Source organism: Mesoplodon bidens, assembly GCF_964165515.1.
Source record: "Mesoplodon bidens genome assembly, chromosome: 6".
In the NCBI taxonomy this organism is placed as follows: domain Eukaryota; kingdom Metazoa; phylum Chordata; class Mammalia; order Artiodactyla; family Ziphiidae; genus Mesoplodon; species Mesoplodon bidens.
Window position 1 is genome coordinate 37,680,700 of NC_138162.1, and position 21,851 is coordinate 37,702,550.

At 42.9% G+C, this 21,851-nt stretch overlaps 1 protein-coding gene across 1 annotated transcript; it reads right to left on the minus strand.

Annotated features, from left to right (window-relative positions):
* Window positions 1-15,144: 15,144 nt before the first annotated feature.
* LCN9 (lipocalin 9) lies at window positions 15,145-20,590 on the minus strand. The gene is given in 8 exon segments (XM_081237898.1): window positions 15,145-15,222; window positions 17,319-17,364; window positions 17,559-17,647; window positions 17,650-17,670; window positions 19,075-19,148; window positions 19,900-20,021; window positions 20,025-20,036; window positions 20,399-20,590. Coding segments are annotated over 8 exon segments (510 nt in total). The 5' UTR covers window positions 20,495-20,590; the 3' UTR covers window positions 15,145-15,172.
* Between the last annotated feature and the right edge of the window lie 1,261 nt (window positions 20,591-21,851).

Sequence of the window (21,851 nt, forward strand, 5' to 3'; positions counted from 1 at the left end):
CACCTCACACTGGTCAGAATGGCCATCATCAAAAAATCTACAAACAATAAATGCTGGAAAAAAGAAAATGCTAGAGAGGGTATGCAGAAAAGGGAACCCTCTTACACTGTTGGTGAGAATGTAAATTGATACAGCCACTATGGAGAACAGTATGGATATTCCTTAAAAAACTAAAAATAGAACTACCATATGACTCAGAAATCCCAGTACTGGGCATATACCCTGAGAAAATGATAATTCAAAAAGAGTCATGTACCACAATGTTCACTGCAGCTCTATTTACAATAGCCAGGACATGGAAGCAACCTAAGTGTCAACTGACAGATGAATGGATAAAGAAGATGTGGCACATATATACAATGGAATATTACTCAGCCATAAAAAGAAATGAAACTGAGTTATTTGTAGTGAGGTGGATGGACCTAGAGTCTGTCATACAGAGTGAAGTATGTCAGAACAGAAAGAGAAAAACAAATACTGCATGCTAACACATATATATGGAATCTTAAAAAAAAAAAGTTCTGAAGCACCTAGGGGCAGGACAGGAATAAAGACACAGACTTAGAGAATGGACTTGAGGGCACAAGGAGGGGAAGAGTAAGCTGGACGAAGTGAGAGAGTGACATGGACATATATACACTACAAAATGTAAAATAGATAGCTAGCTGGAAGCAGCTGCATAGCACAGGGAGATCAGCTTGGTGCTTTGTGACCACCTAGAGGGGTGGGATACGGAGGGTGGGAGGGAGACGGAAGAGGGAGGAGGTATGGGGAATATGTACACGTATAGCTGATTCACTTTGTTATGCAGAGAAACTAACACACCATTGTAAAGCAATTATACTCCAATAAAGATGTTAAAAAAAAAAGTTTCATGGCTGTGCAGAATCTTCAGAGGGGGTTTTGTGGGTACGCTGAGTCCACCATCTCCCCAGATTTCTGGCATTCTGATTAAAGGCACCTTTTTCTTCTACCATTCGTAAATATGTAATTTATTTTGTAAGTGGCGAGTGGTGGGACCCAATCCACCTGATTTATTCAGTAACAAAAGAAACACCTGGGAGGTGAACCTGCCCAGAGCCTTCCTATAGGAGGAAAACCCATGATATATCTCTCCCAAACTGTCGCAAGAAATTCAACGGGCTGACTCTGCCATCCTCAGCCAGATGGTTCTGACCACTCTGAGGTGGATAGATACAAGCCAGCTGGTGTCGGGGAACAAACTAGACTGACTGTCCTTAGGCAGACCCCCCGAATGGACATAATTGGGAACTTGAAGGCTTAGCAGTTGACTGGTAACTACTGTCAACCTTTCCGAGTGATGTATTGATAGATCCTACTTCAGAGGCCCTCTCCCCTACCCAAACTGTAAACTTTCCAAGGACACTATCTGTGTAATTGCTAATACATCCTGCCCCACTTGGATTAATGTTTTGGGTAATACAGAACCTTAAGGAGAAAGCCACTTGGCTTTCTAAGGTAGGCACTGATAGTTGAACTTTGTTCAGCTGGAACCTTGGGGGACATAGCTGAGGTCAATATTTCAGGGTGACCAGCAGGTCTAATTCTGCATAGAATACAAATTAAATGGATCTGGTGTAAGCTCCTGTTGGCTTAACTAATCATAATGGCTGACTCAATGGTATATTCATAGGAAGCCAGACAATATAGAAACCAGGGGTGGATATCATTGGGAAGGTAATCCTTAATAGCATTTCTTCATATCTTGTGACGTTTGTGTGGCAAACAGCCTGGGAAGACAGATAATGTCCCTCTCTAGGGTAGAGGACATGTCTGTTTCTTGACCAGCATTGCAAAGATAGTGGATCACCATTGGCACTTGGATGTCCAATAGGCATCTCAAACTTATCTAAATCTGAACTGATCTTCTCTCCTAAGCCTGTAACTCCTGTGGTTTTCAACTAGTGTCAACTCAACTTTTCCTGTCACTTGGGTTGAAAAATCTAACATTCTTATTAGAATATCATTCTTTCTCCTCTTTCCCTCACACTATATGTCCCATCCATCATGAAATCCTGTTGGCTCTCTTTCAAAATAATTGTCCCTCATTTTTCACAGAACTAGAATAAAGAATCCTAAAATTTGTATGGAACCATAAAAGACCAAAAATTGCCAAACAACTTGGAAAAAGAACAAAGCTGGAGGCAGAGCCCTCACAGACTTCAGACAATACTACAAAGCTACAGTAATCAAAACAGCATGGTATTGGCACAAAAACAGACACAAGAATCGATGGAACAGAATAGGGAGCCCAGAAATAAACCTACACACCTATGGTCAATTAATCTTCAACAAAGGAGGCAAGGTATACAATGGAGAAAAGAGAGTCTCCTCAGCAAGTGGTGTTGGGAAAGCTGGACAGCTGCATGTAAATCAATGAAGTTAGAACACTCCCTCACACCATACACAAAAATAAACTCAAGATGGCTTAAAGACTTAACTGTAAGACACAACACCATAAAACTTTTAGAACATAGGCAAAACGTTCTCTGACCTAAATTGTACCAATGTTTTCTTAGGTCAGTCTCCCAAGGCAGTAGAAATAAAAGCAAAAATAAACAAATGGGTCCTAATCAAACTTATAAGCTTTTGTGCAGCAAACAAAACAGTAAACGAAACAAAAAACTTATGAACGGCTAGAAAATATTTGCAAATGATGCGACTGACAAGAGCTTAATTTCCAAAATATACAAACAGCTCATACAACTCAATAAGAAACAAACAACCCAATCGAAAAATGGGCAGGGGACCTAAATTTCTCCAAAGAAGACATACAGATGGCCAACAGGCACATGAAAAGATGCTCAACATCACTAATTAGAGAAATGCAAATCAAAACTACAGTGAGGTACCACTTCACACTGGTCAGAATGGCCATCATTAAAAAGTCCACAAATAACAAATGCTGAAGAGGGTATGGAGAAAAGGGTACACTCCTACACTGTTGGTGGGAATGTAAATTGGTGCAGCCACTATGGAAAACAGTATTGAGGTTCCCCAAAAAACTAAAAATAGAGTTGCCATATGATCTTGCAATCCCACTCTTGGGCATATATCCAGAGAAAACTATAATTTGAAAAGATACACACACTCCAATGTTCATAGCAGCACTATTTACAATAGCCAAGACATGGAAGCAACCTAAATGTCCATCAACAGATGAATGGATAAAGAAGATGTAGTACATATATATCAATACAATGGAATACTACTCAGCCGTAGAAAAGAATGAAATAATGTCATTTGTAGCAATATGAATGGACCTAGAGATGATCATACTAATGAACTAAGTCAGACAGAGAAAGGCAAATATCATATGATATCACTTATATGTGGACCCTAAAATATGACACAAATGAACTTATCTACAAAACAGAAACAAATTCAGAGACATAGAGGAGACTTGTGGTCACCAAGGGGGAGGGGGTGGAGGAGGGCTGGAGTAGAAGCTTGGGATTATCAGATGCAAACTATCATACATAGAATGGATAAACAACAAGATCCTACTGTATAGCACAGGGAACTATATTCAATATCCTGTGATAAACCATAATGGAAAAGAGTATGAAAAAGAATGTATATATATAACTGAATCACTTTGCTATACAGTAGAAATTAATACAACATTGTAAATCAACTATACTTCAATAAAATAAATTTAAAAAACAAAAAACAAAAATAGTTATCTCTCAGTATCTGCAGGGGGAATTCGTTCCGTTCCAGGATCCCCTGCATTTGCTCAAGTCCCTTATATAAAATGACATAGCACAGTTGGCCCTCCGAAACTGTGAACGGACATCCAGACACTTGCCACTTCTCACTGCCTCCCCTACCCTTACCCTGGTACCAGTCTGGATGGCTGGCGGCAGAGGTGGTGCCAAAGGGCATCTCTGATCCATCTTTCCAAGATGAACAAGAGAACAAAACAAAGAGAAACAGTAATACCATTGAACATATACAAGTGCTAGGCACTGTTTTACATGTGTTAATCCTTACAAAAACCAAATGAGGTAAGTACTTTCATAATCCTATTTTACAGATGAGAAAACAAGCACAGGGAATAGGAAGCTTGCTCAAGATCACATATCTAGACTCTGACAAAGCTGTGATTCAGTCCTGGAGAGTCAGGATTTGAGTTCATGATATTAACTACCATGAGAGACTCTTCCCTTTATATAAAAGTTGAAATTGATGGATTAGAAAAAACAAAGTTGAACAAATAGAACCCAAAACTGGCTCTCTGAAAAGAGCAGTAAAGTATAAAAATCCCTGGCAAGATTGATGCAGATATTCAGTAAAAATATGATTGAGAATGAGAAAGGCAACATACCTCACAACATAATTAGAAGAGATGAGATGTATACATGAGAATATTAGGTATAACTCTGTGGCAATAAACTTGAAAACCTAGAGGAATTTTGCTTAGTGTCCAAAATTGACTCCATGTATTTGACAGGATAGTCATGTTATATTGTGGTAACAACCTTCAAATTTCAGTGGCTTACCACCATAAAGGTTTATCTTTCAAACCAAACCACCCATCACAAGATGGCTGAGGACTCCAGACTTTGGACCATCATTCTCTGGGACCAGGTAGATGGAGTAGCCATGGGGTGCTGGCAATGTGACAAAGGGAGAGATGGATAAATTGCACACTGGCTCTCAAAACTCCTGCCAAGGAATGACACACATCACTTCTACTAACATGTTACTGGCCAAACAAGTCACATGTTCACACTCAACTCCCAGGGCGGGGTGTGGGTGGAGAGAGCAAACCTACCGTGTGCCCCAGGGGAAAAGCAGAAATAAAGACATATGCTACAGAATGTTCTCCCAGTCTTCTGGTTTTTAATACCCAAATCCTTATGGAATATTTGTCTCTCTCAATATAATGGCTTTTTTGGCAGTTCTTTGGGGGAAAACTTATGTTTACATTAAAAAAATATAGTGCAACATTTTTAACAATCCGGAAAAAGCTTGAATTGTATTCCACATACAACTGGTAGAACTTCAGGATCATCAACAAAAGTGATATGCATCTCATATTCTAAGAAAAGCAGGCTTAGTTGAACACAAGGCAACCCTGTTAGTTTTTGGTGATGAAATAGCAATGTTTTAAGCTTTTTATTCCCAACATTACAGTTTACTGTTTATTTCATATAAGCACTTAATGTGTCTTACCTGGATTTTAGGAAACTGTTGGGAAGTTTTGGGCTCTGTGTAACACACTACAATTTTTTTCTACTTAAAATTCCAACTGTTGGTGAGGATATGGAGGAACTGGAACTCTCATATCCTGCTGATGAAAATGTAAAATGGTATGACCACTCTAGAAAAATCTGTCAGCTTCTTACAAAAATTAAACATACACCTACTCTATGACCCAGCCATTCCACTCCTAGGTATAACCCAAGAGAAATGTAAACATATGTCCATAAAGGGATTTGTAAATGAATGTTCATAGTAGTTACTTGTAATAGCCAAGAACTAGGAAACAACCCAAATCTCCATCAACTGATGAATGGGTAAACAAATTGTGGTATATCCATCCAACAGAACGTTATTCAGCAATAAAAAAAGAACAGACTATTAATAAACACAATGTAAATGAACCTCAAAATAATTATGCCAAGTGAAAGTAGAACAACAAAAAAGTACATACTGATGACTGCATTTATATAAATCTCTAGAAGACACAAACTCTAGAGACAGAAAGGGGACCGGTGGTTGCCGGGGGGCTTGGGTGGCACAGTGGGAGGAAAGGATTACAATGGGACAGAGAAAACTTTTGAGGACGATGGAGATATTCACTATCCTGACTGTGGTGATGGTTTCATGGGAACGTCTGTGTAAAAGCATCAAAATTTGTACTTTAAATATGTGCAGTTGGCTGTCAACTATACCTCAAGAAAGCTATTATTAAAAATAGGAAATAACTTTCCAGTTAGCATTTTCACACAGAACCTCTGACTTCATGAACCTGATTTTCATTTCTGATGTTAAGTGGGAAATGCCTATATTTGGAGGACAAAACTAATGACTTCCCCACACTGTCCTGACTCGCAAGCCTCAGAGAGGAGGCTGGAAGGCTATTGTGGGTGGGTGCTTCCTTAGATCCTAAAGGCATTGGGGTCGCTGGGTAAATGAAGACTCCAAATTCACTCGCTTCCAGTGCGATGCTAGTTCCCCACCGGGCCCTGGTTCTGAGGCGGGGCCTCAGAACATACCTAGGGGGGCCCTGGGCTCTGATAGGCAAAATTTCTGGTTCCCAAACACTTCCGGGGGTTACCGCTAACCCGCAGGCAGCAGAGAACAACCAACCACCCACTCGCTGTAGGTTCTGCCAACACAGGGCCCCTGCAGGCCCTAATTCTAAGCTCTGCAACTGCTGCGTTGAGAGGTCTAGGGGATTCTAGACACCCAGGTTCTAAAAGGATTCTGTACCAGCCTCATACTTCCCCGTCAACCCACGGCCCTCTTGGGTGGCCTTCCCCTCCATGCTCCGCATCGACTTAGTTTCTCCGGCTCTCAGAGAGTCCGAGGGACCTCAGCATGAGCCCCTGGCCCCAGGCTTTCCGGTAGAGGCCTCCCGAAGTGGCGCGTGGCCTCTTCGCGCCGGACCCTGCCCGGGCCCTAGGACACCGGGCTCTTTCAGAGCAGCGCACAGGCGGCGGCGGCTGAGATGCGCGCAATCGGCCACCAGGCGGCGCCAGGCCTCCCGCAAATGTCCTCGGCGCGCCGCGCCAGGCTCCTCGCCTCTGCCCACCCCAGGGGCCCGCCGCTGGCTGCATCTCTCTAAGCTGCGTGGAGACAAGCCTGAACCACCGGCTTTCGGGAGGCCACCTGTGAGGGGACCTAAGCCATTCTCTGGGGCTGCTCTGGGCACCGGGAGAATCCGAAGGGGACAATCTGCAATTTCCTTTCCTATTGTTTACCTCCCGGGCCGGCAGGCCTGCATCTGCAGAGCATTGAGGTCTCCGCGGCTCCTGTTCTAGAATTCTAGTTTAGAGATACGTGGCGGAACCAACTCATTCCATCCTTACATAAGCACCTTTTCAGCTTTGGCTGCACCTTTGAATCACCTGGGGAGCTTTAAAAAAATCTTGATGCCGGGGACATATGGAACTTCCGCTCACTTTCACTGATTAAAGCAAGGCACAAGGCTAGATCTAATTTCCGTGTGCCTAGAAGAAACACAAATCTTTGGTGGACGACACAAATATCACAGCCCTAGAGGAATAGAAAACTAGAAGAAACCAGTTACCAAAGATGATGGCCCAATGGTTTTACAGATACATTTTTTGTAATTTAATGATAGTCTCTAAAGAACAAATCCTCCCAAAGCTATTTGAATCATTTGCAGGTGGAAAACTCCCTTATATATTTTATGAAGTTAGCATTATCGTAAAACCAAAATCTGATAAGAATCAATAAAAATACACTATGGATGAATCTCAATTATGGAGATAGATACAAAAATTACAATTATTAGCAAACTGAATCAAGAAATGTATTAAAAGAATAATAACAGCCAACACATTAGATAGTACCTACTGTGTGTCCAGCCCTATTCCAAATGCTTTGCAATATTAACTAATTTAATCTTCACAATAATCTATTATTTAGGTATTATGATGATTATTATTCCCCTTTTACAGATAGGGAAGACATAAGTGGATTTGTATTATGTTCCTTGCTTTAGAGCTGAGATGAAAAAGTACAGTGAAGGAGTATTGCAAGCAGCAGCTCAGTGGTGGGGGGAAGCTTTCTACATATTTTTTCCTGGCCTTAAAGGAATGTGGAGATGTGGACATAGCTGTCAGTTTGCGGAAGAGGTATAGCAATATATGTATAATACAAGATGACCACTAATGTGGTAATTTCTTTGTTTTTGTTGAGCTGAGACTCATTTATCTACAAGAGTCTGAGTCAAATTAGTGAAACTGATTTGAGGGAATGTAAAACAGTAAAGCACAGGCAAAGGTTGTCTCCTGAGCTTCCCACACACAGTCCCTCCTTTTCTTCTGAACCCTGCAAATCTGCTCTTCCATTTTTATCTGTATATACAGAGACCTCTAGTGCCTTCAGCCCACCCAGGCTCAACTCAGAAGACTGGGTCACATTCCAGAAACATCCATCTCCCTCCATCTGGACAAGTCCTGTACCTACCATGTCAGTAACTTCTTGAATCTCAGCTTTTTTCAAGACCCCCAGGAGGCTGGACAGAAATGGAATGGGAGTAGCACGATGGCCGGGTTGTAGGAGGCGGGGAAGAAGGGTCATGGATTCCCTGGTCTTCTCTCAGAGGTTGACTGCTAAACCTGCTGTGTGTGTGTGTGTGTGTGTGTGTGTGTGTGTGTGTGAGACAACTAGGCCCCGTTCCCAGAGCCCAGTGTTTTATGAAGAGGTTTTCTGAAGCAATCTCCTTAGAGTTCCCATGTCTCCAATTTCACCAATGGGAAAAATGCTACAGGCCCCACATTCTTTGGTGTGAGCTGAGACACACTTGGGAAAATATTAGGACAAGGGAGAAAGAGGATGGGTTCTCTAATCCTTCCCGTGTAGGTCAGGAAGGCCACTCACTGAGGAACAAACATGGCGTGCCTGTGTCATGCTAAGTGCTGTTTCAGCTGTTGGATACTGCAGTGAATAAAAGAAACTCCCTGACTTCGTTGCATTTACATTCTAGAGGGAGTGGGTACAGGCAATAACAAATAAATATGAGAGGCCAGTCAGGAAAGGTGGGGAAAGAGTGCTACTTATACTTGGGGTTTGGAGGAGTCCTCTGTGTGAGGTGACCCAGTGAGGCCAGAAGGCCGTGAGGCAGCAGGCAGAACCCTGGCAGCTGGATAATCCACGTCAGCACTGCTGACCAGACCTTGCTTCCGGGGCCAGGCTCTCCTGAACAACCCGGCACTCCATTCTCTGTCTTTCTTTACCAAGTGGTTAGCCAGTGATTGTCTACTATTACCAAAATAGATCCATCATACATATTTGAAACCAACAAAACAATGTTTCTGAAATGCCAGATTTTAAGAACAACAGCTAGCATCCTGATGGGGCTGCCCCCAGGAGCAGACAATTTCAACTAAAGGTCTGTCCTAGGACACGAGAATCAAGTGACAAAGTCCCCTAAGCCAAGAATAGAGATTTGGAGTCTTCATCATTGTCTCTGAAACCCCCAAATAACCTCAGGGTGTCCTAGTTTGATATTTACTCTGGAAGTTTATTTGACATTTATCTAAATTCCCTCCATTCAGGTTTAAGTTATTCATAATATTTAAAGGGGAGCGGTAACAGAACAATTTAAAAATTTCTCCTTAATCCACAATCCTATAATTTCATGCCCATTTAATTGAAGGCATTCTGAGGGGTTCAATTTGATGAACTTGTTTATTTGGGAGAAAATGCAGTACAAATAACTATTATAAATAACAGTCGGGGAAAGAGCAGGATGTAGAAAAGGGAATCAGCAAACTTTTTCTCTAAGGGCCAGATAGTAAATATTTTACACTTTGCATGCCAAGAGGCAGAATTGAAGATATTATGTAGATACTAATATAGTAATAGAGAAAACACATTTCCAAATTTTCTGATAAAATTCAAAATATAATATTGAGGACAATTAAAAAAAACACAGGCCTATTAATGAGAAGAATACAATTCTGTTTTAGAATAACATTTTGCTTAATTGGGGTTAAAAATTAGTGTTTTTAACATTAATTGCAAATGTTCTTGGCTCAGGGTCTATACACAAATAGGCAGGGAGCTGAATTTGGCCTGTGGGCCATAGTTTGCCAACCCCTGGTATAGAAAATATGGTTTCAATAGTTAAAAGTATTCCTGGAGGTTCTGGCTGAAGTTATAAGAAGAGAGGGAAAAAAAGAGAAGTGTAAGGATTGGAAGAGATACACTGACATTACTTGCAGATAATATGGTCATATATAGGCACCTATAAAGCCAACAGAATCCACAAAGTATTAGGACTAATTTTATTATAACTAATGAAAAATTTCATCAAGGTTGCTAGAGAGATCAACTTACAAAACTCAATAACATTTCTCTATACCAGCAAAAACTCATGATAATAACTAATAGTCAAAAAAACAAAAAAATTGGGCTTCCCTGGTGGCGCAGTGGTTGAGAGTCCACCTGCCGATGCAGGGGACACGGGTTCGTGCCCCGGTCCAGGAAGATCCCACATGCCGCGGAGCGGCTGGGCCCGTGAGCCATGGCCGCTGAGCCTGCACGTCTGGAGCCTGTGCTCCGCAATGGGAGAGGCCACAACAGTGAGAGGCCCGCGTACCGCAAAAACAAAACAAAACAAAAAAACACAAAAAATAAACAACAAAAAACCTGTGAAAGTATATAGGAATTAACAACTGAGAATACACCAGAAGATCACCAAGGAGAGAACTTTAAAACTCTAAGAAAAGGCACAGAAGATGATCTGAATACATTTATAGACACTGGGCTCACTTGGTTTTGGTCCAGGGAGCCCCGTGTCAGATTTCTGACCTCCAAAACTGTAATATAATAAACTTGTGCTGTTTGAAGCCATCAAATTTGTGGTTATTTGTTGCAGCAGAAACTAATATAGGACCCATTTCTCCTGTCCAGCTGGATGCCAAGAATAGAGCTTCCTAACTGTATCTTTGATACAGCAGCTGTTTCCTAACATAAATTTTTAACTCTTGGAAGGGAGTGTAGCACATACGATCTGCTGTGCAATCCTACCTCACCCTTGCCTGCATTTGGAATATTACTTTGTGGTGCTCTTTGCAGTAGACTTATTTCCCTTCCTTTAATCGACTCAATTTGTTTTCAGGCCCTAAGAATGTGTTCATGGGCAGTGAGGTGGTAGTAGGGTGATAAGGAACTAATAAAAACACAATTTAGGATTTCAATATCATGACTGAAAAATCCCCTATGGCTGCGGTCCCCAACCTTTTTGGTAACAGGGACTGGTTTCGTGGAAGGCAATTTTTCCACGGACGGGGCAGGGGGGATGGAAGTTCAGGCGGTAATGGGAGCGATGCGGAGCGGCAGATGAAGCTTCGCTCACTCACCTGCCGCTCACCTCCTGCTGTGCAGCCTGGCTCCTAACAGGCCGAGGACTGGTACCGGTCTACCGCCCGGCCAGGGGGTTGAGGACCCCTGCCCTACGGGACTTGGCTGTGAGCTTGGCCCTCCATCCCTGAGCAAAGTGTACCAGGAAGCCGTAGAGCTCCCAATGATGGCTGATTCCAAGAGGGGCTGGGACCTGGCACCCTTCGCTGCAGTGCTTGCACCTGGACAAACGTCTCCTCCCACAACAGAATACAAAGCAACGATAAGGGGCTGAAAATAGCTGCACACATGCACAGCCAGGGTAATTATGAACAATAAGATACAAAAAAACCACAAACTGCCATTTCTGAAGTGCTAAGAGCAAAAGCAGGGTACCGCACGTAATCCCCGCACACAGCACCACCACGGGGGTGGGCGGACCACCCAAGCCGCCCCTCCTGCTCAACCTGCAGACCTGCCCCTGTTGTTATCCTATTTAAGGAATAAGCTCGTCCCCTCTCCGGGAGAAAACAGGATCACCTGTTTCTTGTTTTCACTCCCTCATGCTGCAGAAAGCACGAGACCCAGTAAAGCCTTGCTTGAATTCCTCGTCTGGCTTCTTACCAATTTCTATGGATTAAAGAGTCCGAGGACCCAAATCAGTAACAATTCCACCGTAATTTTCATTTGATCCCTGATTTCTGTAGATATTCTAGAAAAATAAAAATGTTTTGAAAACTCAATGTCTTTCTGTCTTTTGGGTAAAATGATAACTGATTTGGGTTGACATTAGCAAGATGGTGGAATAGGAGATGCCAGCCCTCATAACCCCACAGACACACCTATTTTAACAACCACTCATGGACATGAATACCTTTATGAGTGTCCGGAAGTACAACAGAGAGGTTCTAGCACCCAGATAGAGCAAAATAATTGAAGAAAGAAAGAACAGTTTCACTTTACCTGCGTCTCCCCTCTCCTGAGGCGGCGTAGCACTGGCATCTCTGGGAGCTTGTTAGAAGGTGGAATCTCAGGCCCCACCCCAGACCTGCTAAATCAGAGCCTGCTGTTTAACAAGTTCCTCTGGTGATTCGTATGCACATTTTAGGAAGCGCTGTGTTATCTTACATATAATAGAAATCCATAAATAATGTATTGCATTGTTCTGTGTGTTATTTTAAAGTTATATATGGGACTTCCCTGGTGGCGCAGTGGTTAAAAATCCGCCTGCCAGTGCAGGGAACACCAGTTTGAGCCCTGGTCCGGGAAGATCCCACATGCCGCGGAGCAACTAAGCCCGTGCGGCACAACTACTGAGCCTGCGCTCTAGAGCCCGTGAGCCACAACTACTGAGCCCACGTGCCGCAACTACTGAAGGCCGGGTGCCTAGAGCCTGTGCTCCGCAACAAGAGAAGACACCGCAATGAGAAGCCCACGTACCGCAACAAAGAGTAGCCCCCTCTCGCCGCAACTAGAGAAAGCCCACATACAGCAACAAAGAGCCAATGCAGCCAAAAATAAAATAAATTTTTTTAGTTATATAAATGGTGTCATACTGCACATATCATTCAACAACTGGCTTTTTTCATCTTACAATTTGTTTTTGAGATCTAACAATGTTAATATAGATCTAGTACATTTCCTTTTAACTTGCTGAAGAAAATTCATTTATGTTACTGATAATGAAATCTATTATTAAGTAATGAAATTAATTCTATCTTCACTAACCCATACTAAATTATGGTTGGGTCTCTTTTTTTTTTTTTTTTTTTTGCGGTACGTGGGCCTCTCACTGCTGTGGCCTCTCCCGTTGTGGAGCACAGGCTCCGGACGCGCAGGCTCAGCGGCCATGGCTCACAGGCCTAGCCGCTCCACGGCATGTGGGATCTTCCCGGACCGGGGCACAAACCCGTGTCCCCTGCATCGGCAAGCAGACTCTCAACCACTGCGCCACCAGGGAAGCCTGGGTCTCTCTTTTTTAATAGTAGCCTAGCTAGCTTAACAAATTAAATGTCTGAAACAGAGATTTTTTTATCCTTCCCCACTAAACTGGCTCCTCTAGGTAACTGGAGTAAATGGCAATTCCATCCTTCCAATTGCTCAGGCCAAAAGCCTTGGGGGCATCCTGTGTGCTACTTAAGTGCACAGCATTAAACCAGGCCTTGCATTTGTGATTTAGCTTGGTGCTTCCCAGAATTCTGGGCGGCACATGCATGAAGTGGGCCTGGGTTCAAGTCCTAAAAATGTTAATACTCTTCAGCCAAAGACCACCAGGAACATACATGTAATTGAAAAATTGGGTTTATTACTGCAGCTAGGAAGAACGCTCACCATGGGGAACCATGGGTGTCTCAGTAGGAGCATGTTAGGAAGGACCTACTGCAGGTTTGGGGGAGGATCTAAGGAAGCTCTAGATTGGGTGCTGTCAGAAAGCAGGGGCAAGTCTATGAATGCATATCTCAGTAAATCTTATCTATAGGAAGAGAAGACCAGCATGAGGATAAAGCTGTAATTAGTAGAAAAGTAGTAGTGACTCATTTTAGCCAAGAGGGGGGCATGTTTCTGGATTGCACAATGATCTTTTTTTAATGATCTCTGAGTGACCTTGTCTGTGTTGATGTTTCAGGAGATTGTTTATGTCCAACAGAATAACCTGGCCTAGCTGTGAGCATCAGGCCAGCTGGTGATAACCTTGAAGCCTCATGATGGGAGTCCGGCCGATTCCAGGAGAGCAGGGACTGCTCTTTTCTTTTTCAAATGAAAGAAAGAGGTGGTGGTGCCTCCTTTGCAGTCAGCTTCTCTCTGTGACTCCAGGTGAGGGAGAGGAACTGTCCTAAATTCATTCAGGCTCAGCCCCTGCTTCTCAGAGGTCCGCATCTTCAGTCTGCAGCCCCATGTGATTGGCCCCAACCCTGCATGGGTGATCCAGATCTGTCCCCGGACCCCAAACCCAGAGGACGATGCTGCTCTGGCCTGTTTACCCACATCGTTCCTGTCTGTTTTTTCTTTTTGTTCCTCTTGAAAAGGACTGCTCTGTTTCTGATCCACAGAGATCTTCACTCCTTGCTTTTGAGTGTCCTTAACATTTCATGCCTCATTTGCATAAAATGTTTGGGGTTGAGGTATAGGTTTCAGTGTGAGCTCATCTGCCAACTTGATCTGGGAACTCCTGAGGGTCTTTTTGTGCCTCCCGATTGGCTGTAGTTTCCTGACACGTGGCACTCTCCAGCCATTTCCCATCATCAACGTGGCCCTCTTGTGCATTGATTACTATTGTTGTTAATGTTCTAAGCGTTCTCAAGGATATGCTAGGCCATGCCCTCTGGGTATCAGCTGCTCTGTCCCTTAAATGCAAACTTTTAAAAAATGGGTGATCCTAGCATGACTGGTTGACTTTCTACATAGCCTTTTGTCATATTTCAGCAAACCAGACTGAGCACTTAAGTCAGGAGCAATAAGTCTGAACTCACCTTACTCTTCTGATCTGTAGGCAGAGTAAGATGTGGGGAGAGTCAGATGCCTAGAAAGCCTTCTCTTGTTAACATAAGCCTCATGTCCATAAAGAATGAGTCATTCTTCCTGCATGACAACCCCTACCCACGTCTTGCTCTGCCCCAACAAACATGTGTAACTCTTACACTGTTTTTATTATCAGCTGATGTTGGGAAAGGATTATAACTGGAAGAGGACCTTTAACTTCACTTTCTCCAAAGCCTGTAAGCTCCCCAAAGAAGAGGTTAATAACACTTAGCCTCCTTGATGCCTCCTGAATGTACCACATATAGATTGCTGCAGATAAGTATTGCTCACATTTCATGGAATCTCATTTAACACGTTCACAGTAGATAAAAGCAGTGGTTGAAGGAAGTTTTCCAAGAGTATGAAAAAACACTGACCAAGAGAAAGATAAATACCATTATGATATCACTTATATGTGCAATCCAAAATATGACACAGGGACTTCTCTGGTGGTCCAGGGGTAAGACTCCACGCTCCCAATGCAGGGGGCCGGGGGTTCGATCCCTGATTGGGGAACTAGATCCCACATGCATGCCGCAACTAAGAGTCTGCATGCCACAACTAAGAAGTCCACATGCCGCAACTAAAGATCCCGCATGCTGCAACGAAGATCCCACGTGCCGCAATGAAGACCTGGAGCAGACAAAATAAATATTAAATAAATAAATAAATAAATATGACACAAATGAACCTATCTATGAAACAGAAACAGAATCACAGACATAGAGAACAGACCTGTGGTTGCCAAGGGGTTTGGGGGCTGGGGGAGGGATGGAATGGGAGTTTGGGATTAGTAGATGTAAGCTGTTATATATAGAATGGATAAACAACAAGGTCCTGCTGTATAGCACAGGGAACTATATTCTATATCCTGTAATAAACCATAATGGAAAAGAATATGAAAAAGAATGTATATATGTAAAACTGAATCACTTTGCTGTACAGCAGAAATCAAAACTGTAAATCAACTATACTTCAATAAAATTTTAAAAAATGAAGACTTTCAGAAACTAACAACATCTTATAATGGTAATTTTCAACTTAGATATCATAGATGTGCTTCTACAAAATAAAAACATTTGCCATACCAAAAAAAAAAAGAAGAAAAGAAAAGAAAGAAAGAAAGAAGGGACACTGACCATCTCATAGGACGGATGAGTTAGAGAAGCTGGGGTATAAGGGCATATTCTGAAACATATCGAGCTGGTATCAGCCCCAGCAGCATCCTTCTCTCAGTACCACCACTGAAAAAGAGAATTCTAGGATGGAGCAATTTATAGCGCAAGTCTTATAGTTTGTCTTACCAGGTCACTAAGAAATGGACAAATCAAAAGGCAAGTAGCACTCATGGGGACAGAGAATTACTGCAGACGAGGGAGAATCCTGAAACTCAGGGAAGATTCTGAGAAGCTAGAGGAAGATTATGGACACTGGGCCAAGGAAGTGCCCTCATTTGCTTCCTGTCAACCCCACATCTCTTAACATAAACAAAGACAAATCACATGACTGAAAGGTGAATCATTTATTGACCAGGTAGAGGAAGGTCTTATTCATGGTACTGTTGTCCTGAATATGGCAAAGAGAGTTAGAAATTTGCAGGTAACTTTGATTTGTGGTGAGCTGATGAGTCTTCCTAGATAATTAGGGAAGATCCTGAAGATGCAGAGTTGAAGCCTTCCCATGCGATAGTAATGGAAATCAGGTCACAGAACTTGTTGCAAGATGATGTGGGGACCATGGAAGAGAAGATCCTGGAGCCCAAGTGAGGTGGCACTCACCCAGTGCTAAATAAGCAGATGAGAATGAGAACACCGAAACTTATTAAGTGCTTCTCAGATTGAACTGAGGACAAAGAGAATTTCTATTACAAAAAAAAAAAATGTTGAAGAAATAGTTGTCAACCTGCATTCTAACCCATGCTATTTGCCAGAATAGGGGTAGGGAGGGTGTTAAGTAAATGACTTTTTTTTTTTCTATTGCTGATCCCATCTTAACCTTCCCCCAGTTGAGTCTATGAAAAGAAGAAAAGAAGCAATGAAGGATCTTAGGCTTGTTTCTGCCATCCTCAGCATTGGAAGTTTTAAAGAATTTTTGACAAATTGAGGAATAATGGCAAAAGCCATAGCAATCTTTTATTAAATGCTTCCTTTATGTAAGCCATAATTGCTAATGAAGCCCCACAATAAACCTGAGGTAGGAGACAGATGAGGAAACTCAAGAGTCTATTTTCCAGGTTGGAAGACAACTGGAAGGTCAGACAACTCTATTCCCAGATTAGAAGTTAAGAATGTGCAGGAAGAAAGGAAGAGATTGAAGGAAGAAAATTTTTCCATAAATTGGAGGGTGAGATGGTCCTCTGGGCTTGGAAGATGGACCACGAACACAGGAATGTATTTGAGTTTCACACTCACACCCTTTTCCCATTTAAAACTTTAAGTCATGATTTTTACAACATTATCAATTACTGAGCCCTTTTCTCCAGCATTATATCCACACAGTAACTCTGTAAGGTAGACATCATTGTTTCCCTTTTAATTGCTACATCATTTGCTCAAAAAGCTCATAGCAGGTGTGGATCCTGAATGCAGGTCCTCCAACTCCAAATTTCAAGCTCTCCCAAAAAGCTTCCTTACCAAATTATTTTTATTGTAATCTTTGGACATAAAACCCTAATGCTTTTGGGAGGCACTGATCCCTGAGCCAGCCCCTCTCCAGCAGAGCTCACCAACCTGGAGGCCTGGGCCACTCCACTCCCTCGGGCCTGGAGACAGTGATCTACAGAGGCAGAGAAGAGCACATTCAAATACCAACCCTGGTTTATTTCCCAGAATGAAACCAGATGCTTCTCCAGGTTAGGACAAAGGGGACTGACTGGGGTATTAACCTCTCTTGGATTTTTCCCTTCAGGAACATTCCAATTCAGTAAAATGGGAATTTAGGCAGAGAAAGCCAGAGAGAGCTCAACTTACCGACTTTGGTAATATGGAAACATGTGGAAATATGTTTTCCTTAACAATCCCATATTTTTGGTAAATTTTCACAAACTTTTTCTTGATTTGGGGCTCATGTCTGGTTCTCGGGCTGTGGGAAGAGTGACAGTAACTGCTTTGTCTTTTTTTTTTTTTTTTTTTTTTTTTTTTTTTTTCTTTTTGCGGTATGCGGGCCTCTCACTGCTGCGGCCTCTCCCGCTGCGGAGCACAGGCTCCGGACGCGCAGGCCCAGCGGCCACGGCCCACGGGCCCAGCCGCTCCGCGGCACATGGGATCCTCCCAGACCGGGGCACGAACCCGCATCCCCTGCATCGGCAGGCGGACCCTCAACCACTGCGCCACCAGGGAGGCCCGCTTTGTCTTTTTTATTGGTCACTGAGGCTCATCAGAGGGGCGGGGCTCCAGCCAGATGGGAAAATAAATGGTACTGATTGGGTGCTTAGGCAGAAGTCTTGGGGATGAAAAAATAACCTGTCTTGAATTTGGCATCTTTAGGATATCTTTCTGGCATGACGAGAGATTCATCATGTTCCCAACACTGAGCCTGAGAAATTTTCCCAAAGGTGAGCATCTATCTTCAGAGGAGGAGAGATGTCCCAGGATAAGATTGGGAAGACCACTCTGTCTCCAGGCTTCCTTCCTTCCCCAGTCTCCCCACCCCACGGTGAGCGTCAGCATGAAAATACTCTACCGTAGAGCTCCAGCAAATGATTCATTGTTGTTGACATTCATGAGATAAAAAGTAATATATTCAGTACAGTTCGTTTGAAGTATGTGAAATTTATTGTCTTCACCATCTGTGGAGGAAACAGAACACAGCTCAGAACTCCTTTGGTCCATGGGAAGGAAGTGAAACCCTTTCACTTCCTATTCTCTCCCACAAAACAAATTCAAGTGCATATCCTGGAAGAAATAGAGAGTGATATCTACTGCCTTCCATTTGCATCTCTCTGGGATTCATGAGGCAACTTCTAAGGAACGCTGGTAGACTGACCACTAGGGGTAGAAAAATTCAGCCACAGCAGCAGTTTTCCCTCTATCATCCTCCCTGAAACTCACCTACCCTCTCTCAGCTGTCTCTGCCAACTGTGTGTCTCTGTCTTCTCTATAAGCCCCGTTGCATTATATACCCAGGGCTGTAACTTGAATAATGTGCTGTGGCAATAGCCATCAGACATCATCAGAAAGTGGGCAAGGAATGAGAAGCTGTCCTGCCAATTTACTTTTTTTTTTTTTTTGCCGATTTTCTTTTGTTGCAGGAGGTACATGTGACCAAACTGCCTTCTATACCTGATGGTTCTGTGTGCCAGGCACTGGCTTTTACACACACATTTCTCCCAAATTCAGGATATTGGCTATTAGATGGCCCCATTGTATTACCTAAACAAGCATATCAGAAACTGATCAAGATCCTGAAGATACTGGGGTTTAGCAAATTCCTTGCAGTTGGAAGTAGAATTTAGAAAGACCCTTTTTTTTTTTTTTGCATACTTACAGGTAACACTATATACACCATCCTCTCCTGCTTTGTCAGAAAGCAAAGACATGTCAGTACATGCTCCACTTACCCTGTAAAACAGAATGAGCTGATGCCCAAGAGATACTGATGGGGCTGGCTCCTTCACACTCTACCTGTAACTTGAGTTTACGATTCCACTGATTAACTGTTGAACATTTTTGGGTATAGTTTCCAAAGAAATTTTATTTACATTATTCACTTTATTTGGTGCTTTGAGAATGAGTCAACTACTTCTATCACTATTACTCTACCACTACTTCCCACTATTACTATTACGATAGCTACTCGTCTAGAGAATTAGCTGGGTTCTTACCATGTGCCAGCCTCTTAGATATGTGCCTTACGAACATAACCTCACTTGGTCCTCACAAAAAACCATGGGAGACAATTATTATCATCTTCTTTTACTCTAGGGAAAATTGGGGAAGAAACAGATGAATTTTCTTGGTCACATGTATAGATTCAAGAACGAGATAGTCTGTTGAATCTGAATCCTATGCTCTTAACCTATGCTGTCTTGCCACACTACTTATGATTCTGATACCCCTCTACCCCTTACCTTCTCTACTCCCATTTAAATTCATGCCTCTCACCAATTCTTATCTCTGAATCTAGAAAAGCCACAGGTTCACCAAACCCCAAATCAGTGCCAGATGATGGACCCTGATTTTAGGTACAGGTCCAGAATGTATGTATATGGGTGTGTGTGTGTGTGTGTGTGTGTGTGTGTGTGTGTGTGTAGAGGTCCAAGACCATATTCAGGCTTCTGTTTTTTCTTTCCCAAGCAAAAAACCCACTTACTTTGTATGAAATTTAAAGAACAAAGAAAAATTTTCCACGGCATGGATGTGCTCCACAGAAACTCTCATGCTACCATTTTCTTCTATATTTTCTTCGGAGTCTGAGGCCAAGAGAATGGAATATCACTCCCCTGAAATCTGCAAGAAATCAATAAAATGATTGGGTGAGAAAAGAGGAAAGAGATACAACATGAACACTTGTCTCCTTGAACTCTGGCCTGTGGGCCAAGACTCATCACGGTGATGTGAAGATGAAATTAGAACTCAGGTCAATTGGCACCACACACCTAGGACTCTTTCAACTGTCCCTCTAGTGAGAATGGAGGTCCCCAAGTGTTGTCGTCTTTTAACATGGCACAACTGCCCTTAGTCTAAGGTCTGAAATCACCCCTTTTGCCTAATATGTCAAGGAACTGCTGTCCTCCAGGAGGGTCACCTTGTTTCAGAATCCTCCAAACCACCCCCCAAAATCCAAAGTCACTATTCTCCACTGCCCCTACCTTTGAAATATCGAAGTTGCTTCTTACAACATCAGGGTCTCCTTCCTTGTGGGCACAGACTAGAGTCAGCCCCGGACACAGCAACAGCAGCTTCATCTTGGCAGGGGACAGTGCTGTCTTCTCTGTAGTCACTGGGAGTGAGTCTTTCCCTGACGGTGGCTCCTCTCCCCAGGGCCTCTGTTCTTATATCTGTTCTGGGTCCAGTTTTTTGTCCACAAGACACCACCTTTACTCCAGGAAGTGAGAGAACCCATATTTGAACCCAAGACTATCTGATCCCAGAGCCCCTACAATTATTGACTCCATGACACAGGTTGAGGCTTGATGTCTTTGGCATGAAGGACAAATGGAAGAGGAATAAGTAATGCTTTAGACCCTCAGGTGTGTCTGGCTGGTAGTTACTACTGAAGAAGCTGCATGTAGATTTCCCTAAAATGGGACGCTAGGGATGTAGCTGTGAGTCTGATCAAGGGAAGGGCAAGTAGAAACTCTCTCTTGGTCAAAAAATATTTGATGGATGAATGGATAATTTGAGGAGTATTGCTCTTCTAATAAGGAATTAGGAGATGTTTCCATACCAAAAAAGCAAAAACTATGCCCTCCCATTTGTGGCCGCAAGTTAAGTAGCTGGTCACCAACCACATTAAGACTTCCTTGCCCAAGACCAAAATACTGCACAGAGCATTTTATAAGTGACCCACGGGAAGGGTGACAGTCTTCCAGGAGGCTGAGAAACAACTAGCCTAAGTCATGACTCAGCATGGGTAAAGGGCTTATGGAGTCCATATATGACCAGATAACAATCCATTTATAACAGGTAACTTGATTGAAACTAACGGCTGACTGGAAACGGACTTAGTGACCTTGTCTATAGTCACACTCTTAATTAATTGAACAAATCACTCATTGAGAAAGCCAGTAGGAACATTCAAGCCATCTTATATAATAGCGAGACATAGTCAGTGCCAAGAAGCATACCAAGAAATAAAGCTTATTTGATTCATGCACCACAGTGGAAGTACTCCTTGGTCCCTAGCACCCGGGGTGATTATATTCTGCTGGTATTGGCTCAAATCCAGTTCTAAAATATCCATTCTCTTCACTGATGAAAGGTTGCTTGGAGCTAACAGCATCCCATCTGTGTCATCTGGGTCCTTCGGAAAACAGATCCTGAGACAGATTTAGGAGTATAAACGGCTTCCTGGGAGTAACACTCGTGAAAGGAAAAAGGAGGAAATGGAATTAGGGAAGGGGAGGTGCCAGACCATGACACAGATCTGACAAAGTCTTTGTCAGCCCAGCAGGGATCTCTGAGCATGTGACAAGAGTCCTGTGTTAGGCAGAAATGGATGGGACCTTGTACCACAGCCTTGCACAGTCATTGGATGGGGCCACCCCAAGAAGACCACTACCTCAGCTCAGGAGTTGAGGCCAATCTGAACCAGTTAACAGT